The sequence below is a fragment of the Theropithecus gelada genome, chromosome 18, assembly GCF_003255815.1.
Source record: "Theropithecus gelada isolate Dixy chromosome 18, Tgel_1.0, whole genome shotgun sequence".
In the NCBI taxonomy this organism is placed as follows: domain Eukaryota; kingdom Metazoa; phylum Chordata; class Mammalia; order Primates; family Cercopithecidae; genus Theropithecus; species Theropithecus gelada.
In genome coordinates this window covers 28,703,973-28,722,263 of record NC_037686.1, presented here as the reverse complement: position 1 = coordinate 28,722,263, position 18,291 = coordinate 28,703,973, and the positions used below count along the sequence as shown (strand labels likewise).

Below are 18,291 nucleotides of genomic sequence, written 5' to 3'. Positions count from 1 at the left end.
CGGGAGGCGGAGCTTGCAGTGAGCTGAGATCGGGCCACTGCACTCCAGCCTGGGCGACAGAGCAAGACTCCGTCTCAAAAAAAAAAAAAAAAAAAAAAAAAAACAACAACAACAACAAGACACAAGATTAGAGAACAGCTCCCCAGTTCCCTAGGAAGTAGAGTAAGACATGTCAAAAAATATGCTTTGTAGCACTTCTGGATTAACTTAAAAGCTTACAAAAATGAATCATTTTCAAATAACTCAGATTGACTTTTGTTCATGTGACATATAACTATTTTAACTGTATTTCAAAACTTACATAGAAATGATAGTACCTTAAGTAATACTAAACTTAAGTCTGATTACAGAAAAAATTATGATGGTATCTAGAAATACAAGCTAATAAAAGAAGTATATCTTTTTACTTCTATTTGTTTCTGGTAAAAATCAATTGTGGAAGGCAGAGAAGGCAAAAAGGCACCAGAATACATACGATTCTCATACACTCAAATTCCTTTGTGATTACATTTTTTAAAGTAAAAATTCTCATGTCTACTCTTACTATTCCTATTGAACATCATATGGAAACCTTAGCCAGGTACATAAAAGAAATAAAAGGCATATAGACTGGAAAGGAAAAAACTGCTTATATACACAGATGTCATAATTGTCTGCATAAAAACTATAAGGAATCTATAAAAAAATTCTAAAACAAAAAAGTGAGTTTAACAATGTATGATGTAGGGTCAAAAAACAAAAATCCATCTTATTAGTTCGTTATCTGCACATTTATAATAAACTAAGTTTTAAAAAAATGCTATTTGCAATGAAACACATAGGTATAACTCTAACAAATCCTGTTAAGTATCTTTATGCTAGAAACTAGAAAATGCTGATGAAAGCAATCAAAGAAGATAGAAACAATAAATACATGGAGAGACATACTATATTCATGGACTGAAAGACTCAACACAGACAAGATGTTACTTCTTCCAAAATTGTTCAATAGATTTAATTCAATTCCAATCAAAACACCAGGATGACTTTTTTGTAGATATATGATGCAGGACAGGTGAGCCTCAAAATTGAGCTTAGCTTGGGATGGTTTTTGGCTTTAACCAGGAAAGAATTCAAGGGCAAACTGGTAGTGATAGACTGAAATTTTTTATTGAACAGTACTGCTTCTTCTGGAGCAGGGCTAACTCCTAGGCAGTGTGCCCAGGGTCAGCAAAGTATGGTCTCTTGGCAACAGTATTTATACTCATGTAAATCTATTTTCAATTATATGCAAATTAAAGGTCAGGTCAACACAAATTGAGGGGTGGGTTGTTTAGAACTTTCTAGGAAAGGGACAGTAAGTTTTGGGTCTTGCCCTGGAAAGGGGTGGTAACTTGTGGGTTGTTGCCATGGCATTTATAAATTGTCATGGCTCTAGTGGGAGTAGCTTATACCTATGAGCAATGAGGGCAGCTAAGGATTGCTTTTGTCTCCGTCTGTGGTTTTCATCAGTTTTTTTTGCTTTATCCCATCTGAACCAGATCTTGTTTTGGTCATCAGGGTTGGGACCAGAAAACAAGTCCTGCTGGTCTCCTACCTTACATAGACAAGCTGATTCTAAAAGTTACATGGTAAAGCAGAAGAACTAGAACAACTAAATTTGAAAAAGAGTAATCTTGGAGAAATCATATAACCTGACTTTAATAAATAAAAAGCTATGGTAATTAAGACAGTGTGTCATTGGTAAAAGGACAGACACCTAGATCGATGGGACAGAGTAGGAAGTTCAGAACAGGACACACAAATGTGGCCCATTGATTTTGAAAATGGTACAAGGCAATTCAATACAGACAGGATATTATTTTCATCAAATGGTGTTAGAACAACTAGACTCCATATGCAGAAAAAAGCAACCTCAAGTTAAACCTTACAGTATACATAAACAAACTCAAAATGGATCACAGATCTGAAAATAAAATGGAATACTATGAAACTTTTAGAAGACAACACAGGAGAAAACTTTTATAACCTATGTTAGGCAAAAATTTCTTAGACATGATTCCAAAAAAGAATAAGTTAATAAACCAAACTTCATCCAAATTAAAAACTTTTGCTTTGTGATAGACACTGTTAGAGAATAGAGGACAAGCTGTAGTTCCTCAAAAGATTAAATATAGAATTATCATACAACCCAGCAATTCCATTCTTGGGTATTTATCCTAGAAAAATGGAAACTTACTTTCACACAAACGCATGTACATGAATATTTGTAGTAGCTTTATTCATAACCGCCAAAAACTGGACCAAGCTAAATATTCTTGAGTGGTGAATATACAAATTGTAGTAGATTTCCTGCAATGCAATAGCACTCAGCAATAAAAGGAACAAACTATAGATATATACAATGATTTGAATGAATCTCAAAGGCATCATGATGAGTGAAAGAAGCCAGTCTCAAAAGGTTACATGCTATTTACAGGACATTCTTGAAAAGACAAAACCATAGTGATGGGGAATACATAAGTGGTTACCAGGTGCCAGAGGTGGGTTGAGGGTACAACTACAAAAGGGCAACACAAGAGTTTTGTTGGAAGATGGGACTGTTTTAAATCCTGATTACAGTGGTCATTGCATGAATTTATATGCTTTAAAACTCACAGAACCATATACCAAAAAGTTGACTGCACTCTATATTAGTTCAAAAACTAAGAAATAACAAAATGAGAAACAGGACTCTTGACACCACAGTCCCTACATATGCAGATGTTTACACAAGTGTGCATCAGGATGTATCTGGCTGGGATAGATGTAGTCCTGGGCTTGATGAGGGTGTTAACAGGCAGGACTGTCTTAGTTTATCAGAAACCAATGATGCAAAACTGCATTGCAGTTGTGCATTCAGGCTGTAGTCAGTGTAAAGTTATCAAAGGTGAGCCTGAGACACCTCCCTTTCCAACTTTCCCTTCACTGGCTCTCCAATCACTGAGGCTTTGGGTGGAATTTGAGCATCTGGAGAGATATGTGGTGGCAGTGCTCCTTGCTTTCCCACAACCTGGCACATGTCCCACCTGTTCACACAGATAGCGTTAAGAGATAGCCAAGACACTTCAAGTAGATGTTGCCTCTTTAAAAACATGCATGATTTAAACTCAATTAGTTTTCAAAATAAATGCTTCACTAAAATTTGTATTTTAATTTCCTTAGCACTGCCATTGTTTTTGGCATGACCAAAATTCCAAAATGAAAAACTGTCAACACTTTGTACAACCTTCAGAAGACGTCTTCCTGTAATGAATTTTGTTGCTTTGTTCCTTTGAGAAAGCAATTACTCTTCTGTTTGCTTTTCATTTATCTAATTTATACTACTTGATCAATGTTGAAGATTTATGAGGTTGCCACCTGCCAGTTTATTTTATTTTTTTACACATCACTGACAATAAGAATAGTTGTAAGACAGTGGAATGGTAGGTTAAAGCCACTTCCTATGAGCCCCTCCTATGAGCTGATGGCCCTTGTTTTTTGTGAGCAGATGATAATGTGATGATTATGACGTGGTATTTTTAACTTACTTTTCTAAGTCAGTAGATTTATTGATAATTTCATGATCATCGTTTCATTTCACAGGAAAGCAAACATCAAACAAGACCAATATGTTGATAGGGATAGGAAGCAGAGAAATTCTAGGCAGAAAAGGGTGGGGTCCCTGGCAAAGGCCCCACCCTCAAGCCTGGAACTGTGGCCCAAAGTGAGAACTTTACATCCCTGTTTTCCCACCTTTTCCAAAACCACCCCTGGTCTGCCCCACCCCCATCCTGTACCCATAAAAACCCCAGGCTCCACTGGCAGAGAGCAGAGAAGGGGAGAAGAGGAGAAGCAGCAGGACATCAGAAATTGTGGTTTGATGTCAGAGAGAGGCAGCTTGACTTCAGAGGGATGGCTTGACAGAGTTGCTTCCAAGAGGAGTACAGCTGGGGATGGCCAGACTCTGGGGGAAGATCACTTTCCCATTCCATCCCCTTTCCAGCTCCCCTTCTTGCTGAGAGCCACTTTCATTGGCAATAAAACCCTCTGTATTCACCATCCTTCAATTCATTTATGTGACCTGATTTTTTTCTGGACGCCAAACAAGAGCTCTGGTGTCACAGATGTGGGCGCTAAAGGCTGTCACACTGACCCTCTGCCCTCACTGGTGGAGAGCAACCACCTCACACAAAAAGGCAGAGGGCCAACTGAGTTAACACTTAAGCCATCCACGATGGCAAAGCTAAAAGTCGTACTGTACACATGCCCTCTGGGGTTTCAGGGGTTGCGGGTACTCCCCACCAGACACTGCTGCAGGGCCCACATGGAGTTTTGCTCCTGCTGGTGCCCAGAAGCACATGCCCTGGCCCCTGCACTCACTCACCTGTGTGCTCCCACTCCTTAGAGGAGTTGAGAGCTATGAGCTCAGTAAGCAAGGCACCCCCATCACAAGGCCTGTGAAGGGGTCAGGGAAAATTTCCTGTTTCAATGTGGTAACCTCCATGTTTTTAGCTTTTGCCTAGACAGCGTCCCTCTAGCACTGCTCTAAGTATATTTGCTTTTGTATCTGAAAGTCATGTATTTTGGAGAAAAATGCAGAAATCTCCTTTTTTTTTAAAAATAGACCCCAATACTATTGGGTTCGGCCATTTCATTTACTTGCACATGAAACCATAATGAGTAATTCTTTTGCCCTGTGAGTTTTAAACAGAACCCTGGTTACAGCTTTGGATCAGCATCTGCCACAAGGATTTTGGTGACTGCAGTAGAAAGCTGAAGCCCTGAGGGCTATGCCTGGTTTGCATACAATGTGCATATTTGCATGAGAAAATAGTGTTCTATCCATGTACTTACATTCCTATAGCAACTTAAAAAAAACAAAACAAAACTTTAAAGCATCTTGATAGTATCTTCTTTCATTCTTAGATTACTCATTGAGGCACATTAGGGCAGAAATTACTGTATCAAACTCACAGACAAAATGATTTGCCTGAAGCTAAGCTGGATCAATGAAGGCAGAGCTAGAGAAGAATCCAGGGGCTACCTCTAGTTACTAGCACTAGCCCCATAGTTCATAGGGATTCAAATTAATAGTGAATAAATGCAACCATAAATGCAAATTAGCAGTGCAGCTAAGCCACTCAGTCATCAAGATATTCTGGTTCCCTGGCACTGCTGAGTCAACTGTGACTCTCTGTGGTCAGGGTTCGTCTGCATATGTCCAGCACCCACGCAGCTGGGCACCTGTGGACAGGCACTGTGCAGGGTAAACTGCTTTCAAAGATGCTGTCATTTTTTATCTGTGGCCAAAGAAAATTTCTGTTTCTAGGATGCTGATTGGATTGGCAGCCAAGTTGGGCCAAGTTACATGTTGTTTGGGACCATTCAATTGTGCTACCCTCTGAGTGGACACAGACTCTATAAAAATTAGAGAAGAAAGAAAAATAAAATAAAAATTGTCATACTTCCATTTATGATAATTTGATGCCATTTTACTTGGGGAAATATCATTAATGCTACTTAAAGATGGCTGCAAAATGATTTTCTGAAGTTTAATACTCTTATGAAAAATGACTTCCTTAATGAAGTTAACTACTCCTTCAGGTTTTCATGACAAGCCTGGATACATACCATTAGGTTGCTAAGCAAAGCCATGGGATGAAAACATTCTAATTATGTTTAGGTACACAGAGCTTTCAAACAACTCCGTTAAGCCATGGTGCCAGGCTATAGTGCTTGCATCCGAGAAGCAGACAGTTTGGCTAAAGGCCCTCTGGGTGCAAGCCGGAAATCTCATTAACAAAGATCTGTATGTACCCAATTGCATGTCTTCTCAGTCCTGATTTAACTCTTGAACAAGCCTAGAGAACAAGCTCTGGGTATTGGTTTGGCACAGAGATCTAGATCATCTATCTCTACCTCTCAGGTCCCTGAGACCAATGGCCCAAGATAGTAGGTGATGCCTGAGAGTGCCCTGGATTCCATGTTCTCCAAGAGGGCTGTTTCGACTGGAGTCTTCTCAGCTGTGACTGGAAAGTGCTGAGGGATCTACATAGTCCCTGGATTCACACAGGCAGCCTTTAGATCAGGGGCTCTCAACCAGGGTGATTTTGCTCCTAGGGGGTACGTGACAATGTATGGAGACAGTTTTGGTTGTGGGGGGAGGGTAGGTGTTACTGACATCTAATGGGTAGAGGCCAGGGATGTGCTAAACATCCCATAATGCACAGGACAGCCTCCTACAATAAAGCACTGTTTAACCCAAAATGCCAGTAGCATTGAAGTTGAGAAACCCGCCTTAGAAGAGAACATAAAAATGTAACTCTCTGTCGTTGTGACTATGAATTTACTGAGGACTCACGATGCAATAAAATCTCAGTAAGGGCTACCAGTGTTTGCTATGGCCGTGTCTCCTCACTTCAAATTGCTCCGTAAGTCAGTCACTCCTGGGTAGCAAATGTAGGCAGCACAGTGAAAAGGGCTGCGCTGCTGCATACATGTCTCTCCCTCTCCTTTCAGATTCCCTCTTATTCTCTGAGCCACACAAACCCAGGCTTGAAGGGCCCCTTCAGGGCCAGCCACCCCGCAAAACCACAGCCTGTATTCTGGATTCAAGCTTCAGAGCTTGCATCCGAGCTCCCCGGCTCTCTGGCACACTGGCTTGGGAGCCTGGGCACACACTAATGCTGGGACTCCCGTTCTTCATTTTCACGTTGGGGAGCATATGTACCTCATAAGCTTTGATGAGAATCTGTGGCAGGCGCCTACCTGGTGCCTGGCCCACAGTAAAAATCCTATGAAAGTCAGATTTGGTGCTGTGTTGCTACTCCCATATCCATCAGCATCATAGCTGTAATTATTCCTTCCTGGATCAAAAGGGTGTTCAACTGGAAACCAGCCAGACAAGAAAAAATAATAATTTGGTTCATTCTAGAATCTCAGTAACTTACTGTATCTGAAACTTTCCCCACCTGGGGAAAGTTGCATTTCAGGAAAGAACAAAGGCAAAATCAAAGGAATAAATTTCTCCTGAGGGACTTTCAAGTTCTCATGACAAGGAGGAGAAATATTTTTAAAGGGTCAGTTGTCCTTTTATTCTTTTAACAGGCTGGCTCTGGCTATCTTTGTAGCCTCTCTCTGTATGAATCTGAAGCTTTTGTGCTCTCTAAAGGATCTTGTTGTGTAAATAGGATGGCCCAAGAGCCACTGTCTTGTCTCCCCTAGAGGACAGATGTGGGATTCAGTCAGGGTGGTGGGAAAAATTTTAAGAGGATATTATAGGAAAGAGAAGCAAACCTTCTTGGAAGGCCGGGGGGTTTGCATCGCTTTAGTAAAAGATTTGACTGAAAGCAGCCTAACCCTCTTTACCTTGAGTTGATACCAAAAGAGCAAATAACAAGGGAATGTTGGGGAGTTTATCTAAATAGCTTGTTTACTCATGTGGTCCTAAGACTAACCTTTGATTATCTGCAGGTGCATGATTGCTCTCTACTGGGGGTCGGCAGTGTTAATTTCCCTCTAGTGGTGTTTACTCAAGACCTTTGTCATTTAATCTGTACTAAATAAATGTGAACTTCACTAGCTTATCAGGGCGGATGCTGCAGATTCAGGAGCAGAAGCCCCTTAGCCGCACTGACAGACAAAATATCTGTCAGTGTATGTCTCTCATCTGTCACTGGGTTAGGGTCTGCAGGTCGGACCCCGCAGACAGACACTTTGCACTTGGTACATCCAGGTCCATCCAACAGCAGGCCACTGCCCTGCTCCTCCCTTGTTCCTCTAGGAGGGTCCCAGAGTGGGATGCATCACACTGAGGCCTGGCCTGCCCCTTCCTGCGATCTGGCAACTGCCTCAGTCTCTCACTCTGTATCTCCCAGCTGTCTCCCACTCACTCCTTAATGTCCCCTGCTCCAGTCTGCCGTGTGCCCTCACTCTCTCCATAGGCCGGATTCCTGGATTCGAGTGGGCCCTAAATCCAATGACTGGTATCCTTATAAGAAGAAGGAAGTTTGAACACAGAGGAGAATGCTGTTAGAAGACAGAGAACACACCTGGATATGCTGACCGGCTTTGCTGCCTGGCCTGGCTCCAGAGCTCAGGGCACAACTTCTTCTGCCAGGAAAGAAGTGCATTTCCCTTATTGTACTTGTTCCTGGAAAAGGGAGTGTATGTTTCTCAGAGTAGAGCTGCTTGGGACTTATATAGGTTTTCTAGGGGTGCCATAATAAAACATCACAAACTGGGTGGCTTAAACAACAGAAATGTATTCTCCCACAGTTCTAGAATCTGGAAGTCCAAAATCAAGGTGTCAGAGACCATACTGTCTCTGAAGGCCCCAGGGGATGAACTTTGCTTTTTTTCAGTGCTGGTGGTTGTCCACGATCCTTGGTATTCTTTGGCTTTTAAAGACATCACTGTAATTTCCATCTCCGTCATCACAAGGCATTCTGTATATCTCTCTGTGTGTTCTCTGTCTTCAAATAGCACTTTCCTCTCTGTATTCAAACTTCCCTCTTCTTATAAGGATACCAGTCACTGGATTGAAAGCCCACCTGAATCCAGTATGACCTCATCTTAACTTGATTACATGTACAAGACCCTTTTTCCAAATAAGGTCACATCCTGGGTGGGCATGAATTTGGGGGTCCACTTACTAGAGCCTGCAGTTCAGGCCTCTAGTAATGGCTTTTCCTGTGAAGGTCCCTTCCTTCCAAAGCATGAAGGCATGCCCAGTGGGCTGAGTGCAGACCCCTCTGCGTACTGTGTGCCCACTGCTCCCTCCCATTCCCAGGGCCGTGGGTGATTCTGGCCAGAGGCCCAGGCCCTTCCTCACTCTCAACTTTTCTGTAGAAGGCTTGCTCTCCCTCTCTGGAGTCAGGCATCATAGGTTCCATCCATGCCCAAGTGTCTCAAACAAGAAGATGAACCCCAGTCACGGAGAGGCTTTAAAGGAGTCTGGGGCTCCCTGCCAATAGGAGGATGGGTTAGGTGCCATTCAATGCCACAAAGCAGTGTCCCCAGATCCCCACTCTGACCCAGTGGGCCCCCAAGCTATAACATCCTTCTGTAGCAATTGGTGGGTGGGACACAACGGCTCTGCTCACTCTTTTTTTTATAATAAGAGATTTAACCTGCTAAACTGGCAGCAACCCACAGCGGAGGGAGAGCGTGGCCTGTGGAAGAACACAAACCCAGGCCCCACAGGCGAACCCTGTCTCCAGCTCCAGCTGTGTGGCCACAGCCACGCCACCCAATGTCGCTCCACTGTGTGACATTCAGATCGACAAATGCTAAAGCTTCAGCTGGCTTGAGCTCTCTGGCTTATCAAATGAAACACGTCTCTCTGAACCCCAACAAATGCCAAGAGATAAAGCTCTTACATGGATGTGCGCATGTTCTGAAAACCCTACCTTTGAAAGTGTTAAATGTTATGTGGTTCAAAATGACATGGGAAGGAAAACCCTAGTGGCCTCCCAAGGAGTTTATCTACTCTTCTTCCATTCTGAGGTAGGCAGAGTGTGGTCAGAGGGAGACTGGTAAATGAACCTGAGTGAAGACTGCTGAACTTCATAGGTAAAGTGAGACTTCCCCTCCCCTCGAAAAGTTTAACACATGTAAGAATGATTAACCTTATTCACAGTCTAGCTGAGCACAGAAAGGCGCATCTTTTGAAATGTGGACATGCAGCATATTATACGTGCAGTATATGATAAAATACAAATAATGCTTAACAGAGCTTCCCTCACCTCGATTCCTTCTTTGTTTAAGGCATACTCATCAAAATTCAAAATGGCGATCTTAATCGTCCTTGGAGGGGGCAGCACCGTCAGACCAATATTGATGGCGTTACTCCTCTTGGAATCCAGAACAATGATCTCTTGCCTTTTTCCATCTGCAGCAGTTTTCTTCGTGATAAAAAAAAGAAGAATCCAAGATTAATGCACCATCTTGGGTCCTTTCTGCATTTCATTATTAAAAGCACTCACTACTTACTTAGAGATGAAAACAAATGGCCCCAGTTCGGCTCAGAGGACTGGCTACTGTTCAGCACAGAAAGGATCAGGGATTAGTTCTGAGAAGCTGCCAAGCCTGGGTCAGCAACAGAACTTCAAGAGTCAGACACATACAAAAATAAAATGGATTTTCCTTCAATTGGGAAAATGTGATATTTCGCAAGGAAATAAAATCTGTTTTTCCATAGAAGCAGTGAAAACAATATCAAAACCTTTCAGAGTTCCTTTCTTGTGGGCTTCGAGGTGTCAGAATGTCTTGGTTTGCCTTCATACATACGGTGTGTGCCCAGAGACAGCTGATTTACATGCTGAGAAGAGGATCAATAAGGAGAATACAGCACCACTGGCCTGTCAGCCCCTCCAAATCTACAGCTATACTGTCTCAAAGCCCTCACCTTGTCATTCAAACATTCCATGTCCCTTATACCAGAGCACCTCCACCTTTCCTGTGAACTTAGGCCTCTGTGCAGCTGCCTGGTGGATGAATGAAGAGGGGCCTTCCAAGGAAAAGAAAGGAAAGGGCATGCACTGGTGAGGATGAATAGGGGACGAACGGGCTTAGAGGCCTAGGAGGGGAGCAGGGAATAAGAAGTGTCCTGGCATTATCAAAGTCCTTGTATGTGTGGCTTCCCAGTTGGCCTGCATGGTCCTCAGAGGCAGGTCCTAGGCTTCACTCATCTCTCCAGCCAGCCCAGAATTAGACACGATGGGAGCTTGGCAAGCGGGTGTTATAAGCCGAATGTTTATGTCCCCTCAAAATTCCTAAGTTGAAGCCCTAACACGCAAAGTGATGATATTTGGAGGTAGGGCCTCTGGAGCTACTTAGGTTTAGATGAGGTCATCAGGGTGAGATCCTCATGATGGGACTGGTGTCATTATAAGAAAAGACCAGAGTGCTACTAGTTCTCTCCCTCTGCTACTTGAAGACACAGCAAGAAGGTGGCTGCTTACAAGCCAAGAAAAGCACCCTCACTAGAAACCTAACTGGCCAGTACCTTGATCTGGAGTTCCCAGCCTCCAGAACTGTAGGAAATAAATTTCTGCTCTTTAGGTCACCTGTGTGTGGTATTTTATTATGGCAGCCTTAGCGAACTAAGACAGTGTGTGTGGGGTGATGAGTCAACCCTGTCACTGGCCAGAGCTGTGACCACAAGGCCCCCAGCTTTCCTCTTCAGCTCTCAGGAAGTTGGGTGCAGGTGGCACTGGGGGGCAGGTGGCAGAAGACTTGGCTCCACAAGCTCCTTGCTCTTGCTCAGGTTTCCCTTGAGGCAAACACCCCTGGGAGGATGGCTATTTTGACTCATGTAACAAGTCTAGAGTAACAAAGATGAATGAGGCACTGTGGCTCTCCTGAAGACACATTCAGCACAGTAATGGGGTGTGCTGCGCCCTCTGTTGTTGAGGGAGCTCAACAGCAGAGCAACTGTAACTCACCTGGTGGTGGAGGGGCTCAGGGTCTGGAAGGGCTGACCCTTGGACTAGGCCCTAAAGAATGTCTAGGATCTAGTCTGGGGAGAGAAGACCTTCAGGAGATAAGAAGTGGCTTTGTCTAGATTGTTAAAAACTGCCAGGGATGAGGCTGGAAGTTTGATGGGGCCACATCCCAGAGGACCTGCTGACCCAGCCAAGCGGCTCCAACCACACTGTGCAGGCAGGTTCCCACTGAGCAACTGACTGCCACTCATCATCCAATCTCCTACACTGAAGCCTCACCTGTTCTCTAAAGCAGGGACCCTGGCTGGGCCTGGGAGCAGCCAAGCCAGCTAGAGAAGCTGGTCTGCTGTAGCCCCAGGGACCGTGAGGCATCAAGGAGAAACCGGCTCAAGTCCAACTTAAGTCCTCCTGGAACTTTCCAGACTTAGTTGCTAAATTTCTATTTTAGATCCTTAAATATGCAGTTGGGAATAAACTCAAACTTCTTCATAACAAAAACACAATACAAAAAAACCAACAACAACTACTGAAAACATCCCAGCTGCTTTGGGTCCTGGTGACCAGGAGGGGCAATTCCTGTGGGTAGGGTTGTCAGCTTTGAACACTGGGCTCCCAGGGACACGTGGCATATATACGTGCCTCCCCCTTCTTCAGGGAAAGTGTTCTGTTCTACGTAGTTAACCTAAGAAACTTATCCAGAGTCCCCGGAAATTCTCAATTTAGCTTTTAAATCTAATTTTATGTTGTGTGTGGAATGCTAAAGGAATGAGAAAAGTTTGACAAAATGTTGAATATAGACAACAAAGAAGGATGTTACAACTAGCAATGCCAACACTGTGGTGCTGGAGGCCTGTTTCTCCAGGCACTGCTGGGCACCTACCCCAGATCCATGCCCTCTTCCCCACTCAGCAACAGGACTCTGGTTTTTTTCAAGCTTATTTTTTTCAGACACATTTGTCCATTAAATCAGTTCCCTCCCTGGACCCTCTGCGACTGAAGCTGGCCCCGTGACTTGGTTCTGGCTTTTGTTTTCCTGATTAAAAAGCAACAGACCTGGTGGGCCATGCCTTCTGCTCTTCCCCCTTCTTCCTGCCTAGGATGGAGATATGGGTCTGGAGACGCAGTGGCAGATGTCTCGTGAGCACAGGATGGTAGCAGGGATTCCCTGGGAACCAGTAGCCCTTAACCCCTCATCCACACAGTCCCCATCACTCTAGGAGCCTGGAGAGATGCCAGAGCAGGCCCAGCCAGCTCACCCAGAGGCTTTATGCAAAATGAAGCCCCTTGCCATCACCCTGAGACTCAGTCCCATGGCAAACAGCTTGGGAGAGAAGCACTACTCGGATTCCAGCCTCATCCCTGGCAGCCAGTGTCCACGTGTAGCAAACAATTTACACAGACCTACGTGGTGGCCCTGAGCCTGACATGCCCTTGGCCCCATTCTCAGTAGAGCTCAACTTACAGCAACACACATGCCCACACACACCCCTGTAAGTCAGGGAGGGGTGAGCCACCGAGCACCCCGAGATCATGGGAGAGCTGTCCCCACAGAAGATTCTGCACATTTACAGAGCACTTCCACCCATATCATGAAGGAAAGAATAAGTATTAAAGAAATACCTGAAATGGAATTATGCAAACTCTAGATTTTAGCAAAAAGGTGCTTTAAAGTGCTGTTCTTTATAATCACAATAAACCTCCACCAGATACTACTAAACACTCACGTGTCATCTGGTTAGTACTGCCTGAGATGACGGAGTGGGTTGGGTAGGGCTGTCCAACTCTCTCCTTCCCTCTGACAGTAATCTAAAGCAGCACTTACAAGAACAAGCCAGAGCTCTCTGTGCCCACATCCATGTCCAAGGATTGGCAGTCATCTATTCTGATCCATTTGAATTGTCCTTCTGAGTCAAAGCCTCAAATCAGCAATAGTGAACTTCACTAGGTCCTCCACATGGTCCTATGACAGAGCAACTATCATCCACTCTTCCTTCCCAAAGTGTCTCATCACCATCCGTCCTTCTCCATTCCCACCTCTCCACCCTGGGCCTGACCACCCAGAACTCCACTTCTCAGAGCAGCCCAGCCCTCGCCTCCTGCTTCTGGTCTCTTCTCTCCCTAACCCATCCATCCTACTCTTGCTAAAAGGAACTTTTCTGGCCAGGCACAGTGGCTCAAGCCTGTAATCCCAGCACTTTCGGAGGCCGAGGTGGGCAGATCACAAGGTCAAGAGATTGAGACCATTCTGGCCAACATGGCGAAACCCTGTCTCTACTAAAAATACAAAAATTAGCTGGGTGTGGTGGCACGTGCCTGTAGTCCCAGCTACTCGGGAGGCTGAGGCAGGAGAATCACTTGAACCCGGGAGGTGGAGGTTGCAGTGAGCAGACACCACACACACGCCTGGTGACAGATGGAGACACCATCTCAAAAAAAAAAAAAAAAAAAAAAAAAAGAAAGAAAAAAGAGGCACTTTTGCTTAGTGCATTTCTTTGGCCAGTAAGCCACAGTTTGCCCATGATTTAAAATTTGAAAATAAGGAAATTGGTCATTGATGGGAAGGGGATATAAAGCAGAGGTCAGAGAAGAGTGGTCCTTGTGAAGGTTAGAAAATGTAAATGCCCTTCTTGAAGGGGACAGCATCTAGAAGGAGGGAGTGAGCTGTGATGGGGCAGAGGTCAGACAGGTATCAGGAACAGGAGAGGAAGCAATGCTTCTAAGTAGGAAATCAGAAAGTTGTTCTGCAATTGATAAGAAACCAGACACCCCCAAAAAATACCCAAACAAGGAAACAAAGCAAAAACCCTCTTGTATCTTCTATCTGAAGAAAATGCCAACATTTTCTTGAGAGTAATAAATGAAGACTTGGATAAATGACAAACTTCATGTTCCTAGATAGGAAGTTTCAATATCATAAGTGTGCTTTAGTGATCTCTTATCTAATTATATATATATTTATATATGTAACATGTATATTTATATATAAAACATAAATATATATAGAAGTAATACATATATTGGCTGTCCAGTAGATATATTACGTTTATTTTGCATATATGTAAAACTATCAAAATTCCCATAAGATTTGTTTTTGGAATTAGAAAAAAATGTCTAAAGTGAACATGAGAGAATATTGTATGAAAGTGTCAAACATGTTCTTAAAATGTAGAGTTATACATACATAATATCTACCCAATCAGCTATCAGCTGTGTAGAACTGGCCCTAGAATAGTTGGAATAATAGAACAGAATAGAATAATAGTACAGAAAAAGCTCTTATACAATCGTCCAGGACATTCTAACAAAGACACTAAGATTAGTGACCCAGAATCTAACATAAAAAGATCCATTTTTAATATGGAATCAGAAAAACTAACTTTAAGCCAAACAAACTGATATGGCGAGTGAATATTGTGACAGGCTGGATTGACTGACATGGTCCTTCTTGGGAAGGGAAATGGCCAAGAGAAAGCAGGAACCCAGGCTAGTGTGGGAACAGCCAAGTGTTAGCACGGCATGAGTACACCATAGCCAGGAGATCACCTTGCTGACTAGGGTATGACACCACCCTGCTGCCTGGAGTCTCAAGACATTCTCAGTGATGGTCCATGATGCTGAACCCTGCACAGGTGCAGAAGAGGCTGAGAAACAAGCCCAGTCCCTGATGGTCTCTTTCTAATTGACTGTGTAAGCTTCCCTATATTTATTGCCTCTCTTTGATATATAATCCATCTCCTTAAACAGGTATTTCCTGAGTGCCTGCTGTTAGGTGCCTAGTTCTCAAGCGGGAACATTTCCATGCAGACTAACAAAAAATGCATACCTGTGGAGGGCCAGGATGCCCCCAACACCCATGGTCAGTTCTGGAGCAACAGGACCTTGGGGGTTTTGTCTTAGTTTGTTGATAAAAGAACAACTAGCCAAAGCTCTGCCCTCTTCCTCAGCAAGTTCCAAGAACTATCAGGGAGGAAGTGATGATGGAAGGAGGTGCCTGAACCCAGGCTCCAGGTACAGGATGCTAGACTAGGGGTTGGCTGGATGTGAAAACAGGAACAACTATCTTTGGGTGGTCAGCAAAAAGGCAGACATGAGACAGTGTGCGGGAAAGCATGGCAGGGCCGTCTCTGAACATGCTGCTTTCTCAAATACGTCCAGAAGTGCTCAAGGAAAGAGAGGAACTTACTTCTTTAAGGAAGTAGGGGGAAGCCTGGGAAGCAGCCAGGTTCTGTTTTGGTTCCAGAAAGCCAAGTTAAGCTGAACTCCCATGGCAGAGCTCCTCCTTCAGAGCTCCAACTACCGGGAGCCTCCAACATGCCCATAGTAGCCCGTCTCCCCTGGAGGAAAGACAGTCTCTGGATGAATGCCATGTAAGGCTTTTATTTGTTTTTGTTTTTGACTTGGCTAAGAACAGTGCAGGGAGAGGGAGCAGGGGTGTGCACAGCCAAGATGAGGGAGAGGCAGAGGTTACCCTTTGTGGAAAAAGAGGCTGTCTAGGCCAGCAGGAAACTCAAAGGGAGTGGGGGGGCGGTCATTAAGGCAACTCAGGGAGAGGATCCAGCTTCTAGGAAGATGCAGGTGAGCCCCTCTAGGATGAGGCTTCAAACAGACAGCACTCAAGGCTAGAAGGGTCACAGGATTCCTGAGAAGGGGAGGTAGCGACTGTCAACTGCCAAAGCTTCGGGGAAGGGCTATGCCTGTTCTCGGCAGCCCCAGATTCAGCTGGTGAGCCGCTGCCTGGGTTGGGAGTCCGCTTTCTAGAACCAGCAGCCCCAGGAGGTAGGACCCTGCAAACTCAGCCACTCCATGAGGCACAAAGTCACACATGGTAATAGGAATATTTTCTAGAACCGCTAAGCCAGATATTTAGGCTCGCCTGGATATAAGCACTGCAGAGCCACAAGTCCACCCAGGTGGATCCTTGGTGAGACACCAATCCTTGATGCAGAGAAGGATGGCAAAATGCCCATGCGGAGGAGATGCCCAAGTCAGGCTTTCAGATAGAACAAAGTATTGCCTCCAAGGAAAAGTATTTAAGAATCTGCAAGTAAAGACTCAAACTCGATTCAGAATGGTTATTGGAAAAGAGTGACCATCATACAAGAGTGACCACAACCTGGTTTCAGTCGGCATCCTGGGAAAGAAAAAGATCTAACTTCCCCCTCACAGACATTCCATTTTGGAAAAAGAAGAGTGAGGATTCAGGTAGCAGTTAGGAAAAAAAATGGAAAGAAAAATTTAAATCGTTAATAGTATTCATTAAGCTTAAGGCTTCCTGAAATGTTGCCACATCACATTGCCCCTTTGCAGTTTTAAAGAGTATTTTACTATAACAGAGGATGCAATATTTTAAAAGTGGATGTTTAACATAGAACATGTCACCCCAGAAGGCGCTGCAATTGACAATAGACACTGGGCTGAGGACATGGTTTATTAAAAGAACTGCAGGAGGTTTGGGGAGTGCTGGTGAGTCTGAGAGCGCTTCCATGAAAGGCGACAGACCTTTGCAAATGTTTCTCTGCATCACTGTTGGAGACCCTGGGTTGGGCTCAGAGAGGCAGAAGTTCTAGAAATGGTAAATCATTCTCCTTGCCCCCTGCCAAAAGAGTGACACCACAGGATATTTTCAAAACTGTCTGTTGAGAAAGTGACAGTTACAAGGATGCAATGACATAGATGTCACAAAGATGTGACAACTATGGAATTTTCCTGAAGTCTTGAAACAAGGGAGACAGGGCGGGGTATAGGAAAGCATTAAGGCAAACCGCCCCCCATCTACACCCCCACCAACACATACACCCTAAAATGAAAAACAAAAACAAAAAGTAAGCCCAAGCAAAGGTGGAGGAATCCTTAGAAATAAAATGTCTTGCCAGGTAAGGTTTGCCTTATTGTTAAGGAAAGAGTATTAATTTCTCATATGTGCCCTTTGGGTTGTCGAGAGTAGAGGTCAACTGTTAAACAGACTTCCTGCATGAATTCAGTTTATTTGTTATCCTAATCCAGAGACCCGGGAGAATAGAAGGGAGTCTCCATGCCCTCCAGGGACTTTTGGCCCTGACATCTTTCTCTGGGGTTATTTTATTCTCCTATAGGGTTCACCACATCCTATAGGATCAGCAGGCACACACCAGGACTGTCTGGGCACACAAGGATGTATGAGCGCCCTGCTGAAGTCCCAGAGCTGTGTTCAGAGATTCTAGGTAGAATTCAGATTTCTGAGGGTAATGTTAAATAACCTATTATGTCCTGAACTTGAATATAGCATAGGAAGATTTCTGTCTACTCTCAGGAAAATCAAAAGGGTCAGGGAGTGTCAACGTGGAGAGTGGTGGTGGGGAACACAGTGCTCCTTCAGTGCCTCATTTTTCACCAGAAATCAGTGGCTCACAACCTTGGTTGTACTTGAGAATCCCTGAGGAGCTTTTACAAATATACTTGGGAAACTGAGGTGGGAGGATCGTTTGAGCCCAGGAGTTTGAGGCTACAGTGAGCTATGATTGTGCCACTGCACTCCAGTCTAGGTGACAGAGTGACGCCTTGTCTCTAAGAAATAAAAATAAGAAAAATAACCCAGGCCAAGGCCCAACCTGACCTAATTTTTCTTTAAAAGTTGCTGTTACCAGTTCAAATAGATTTAGAAACTTCAAGGTAAATAAACATCTCCAGATACATTCTGGACTCCCTCCCTGTGATAAACCTAATGAATGCAAGAGAGTAAGACAACATCAGGTCCCCAAAGTGGAAACTGAGTCCCACTCCATGTCTGTTTTGGTCTGGCTGTAACTTGGGGCATAGAAGCTGCCCTTTGAGAGCAAGAGGGATTTTGCTGCCCCTGGTTAGGTAC

At 44.1% G+C, this 18,291-nt stretch overlaps 1 protein-coding gene across 3 annotated transcripts in view; it reads right to left on the bottom strand.

The window, feature by feature from the left end:
* FHOD3 (formin homology 2 domain containing 3) overlaps positions 1 to 18,291 on the bottom strand; it is a 487,786-nt gene that overhangs the window by 37,246 nt on the left and 432,249 nt on the right. For all 3 annotated transcript variants that reach the window (XM_025365274.1, XM_025365275.1, XM_025365277.1), the window contains one exon: positions 9,747 to 9,905. In XM_025365274.1, coding sequence (XP_025221059.1) covers positions 9,747 to 9,905 — 159 coding nt within the window. The remainder of the gene's footprint in view (positions 1 to 9,746; positions 9,906 to 18,291) is intronic.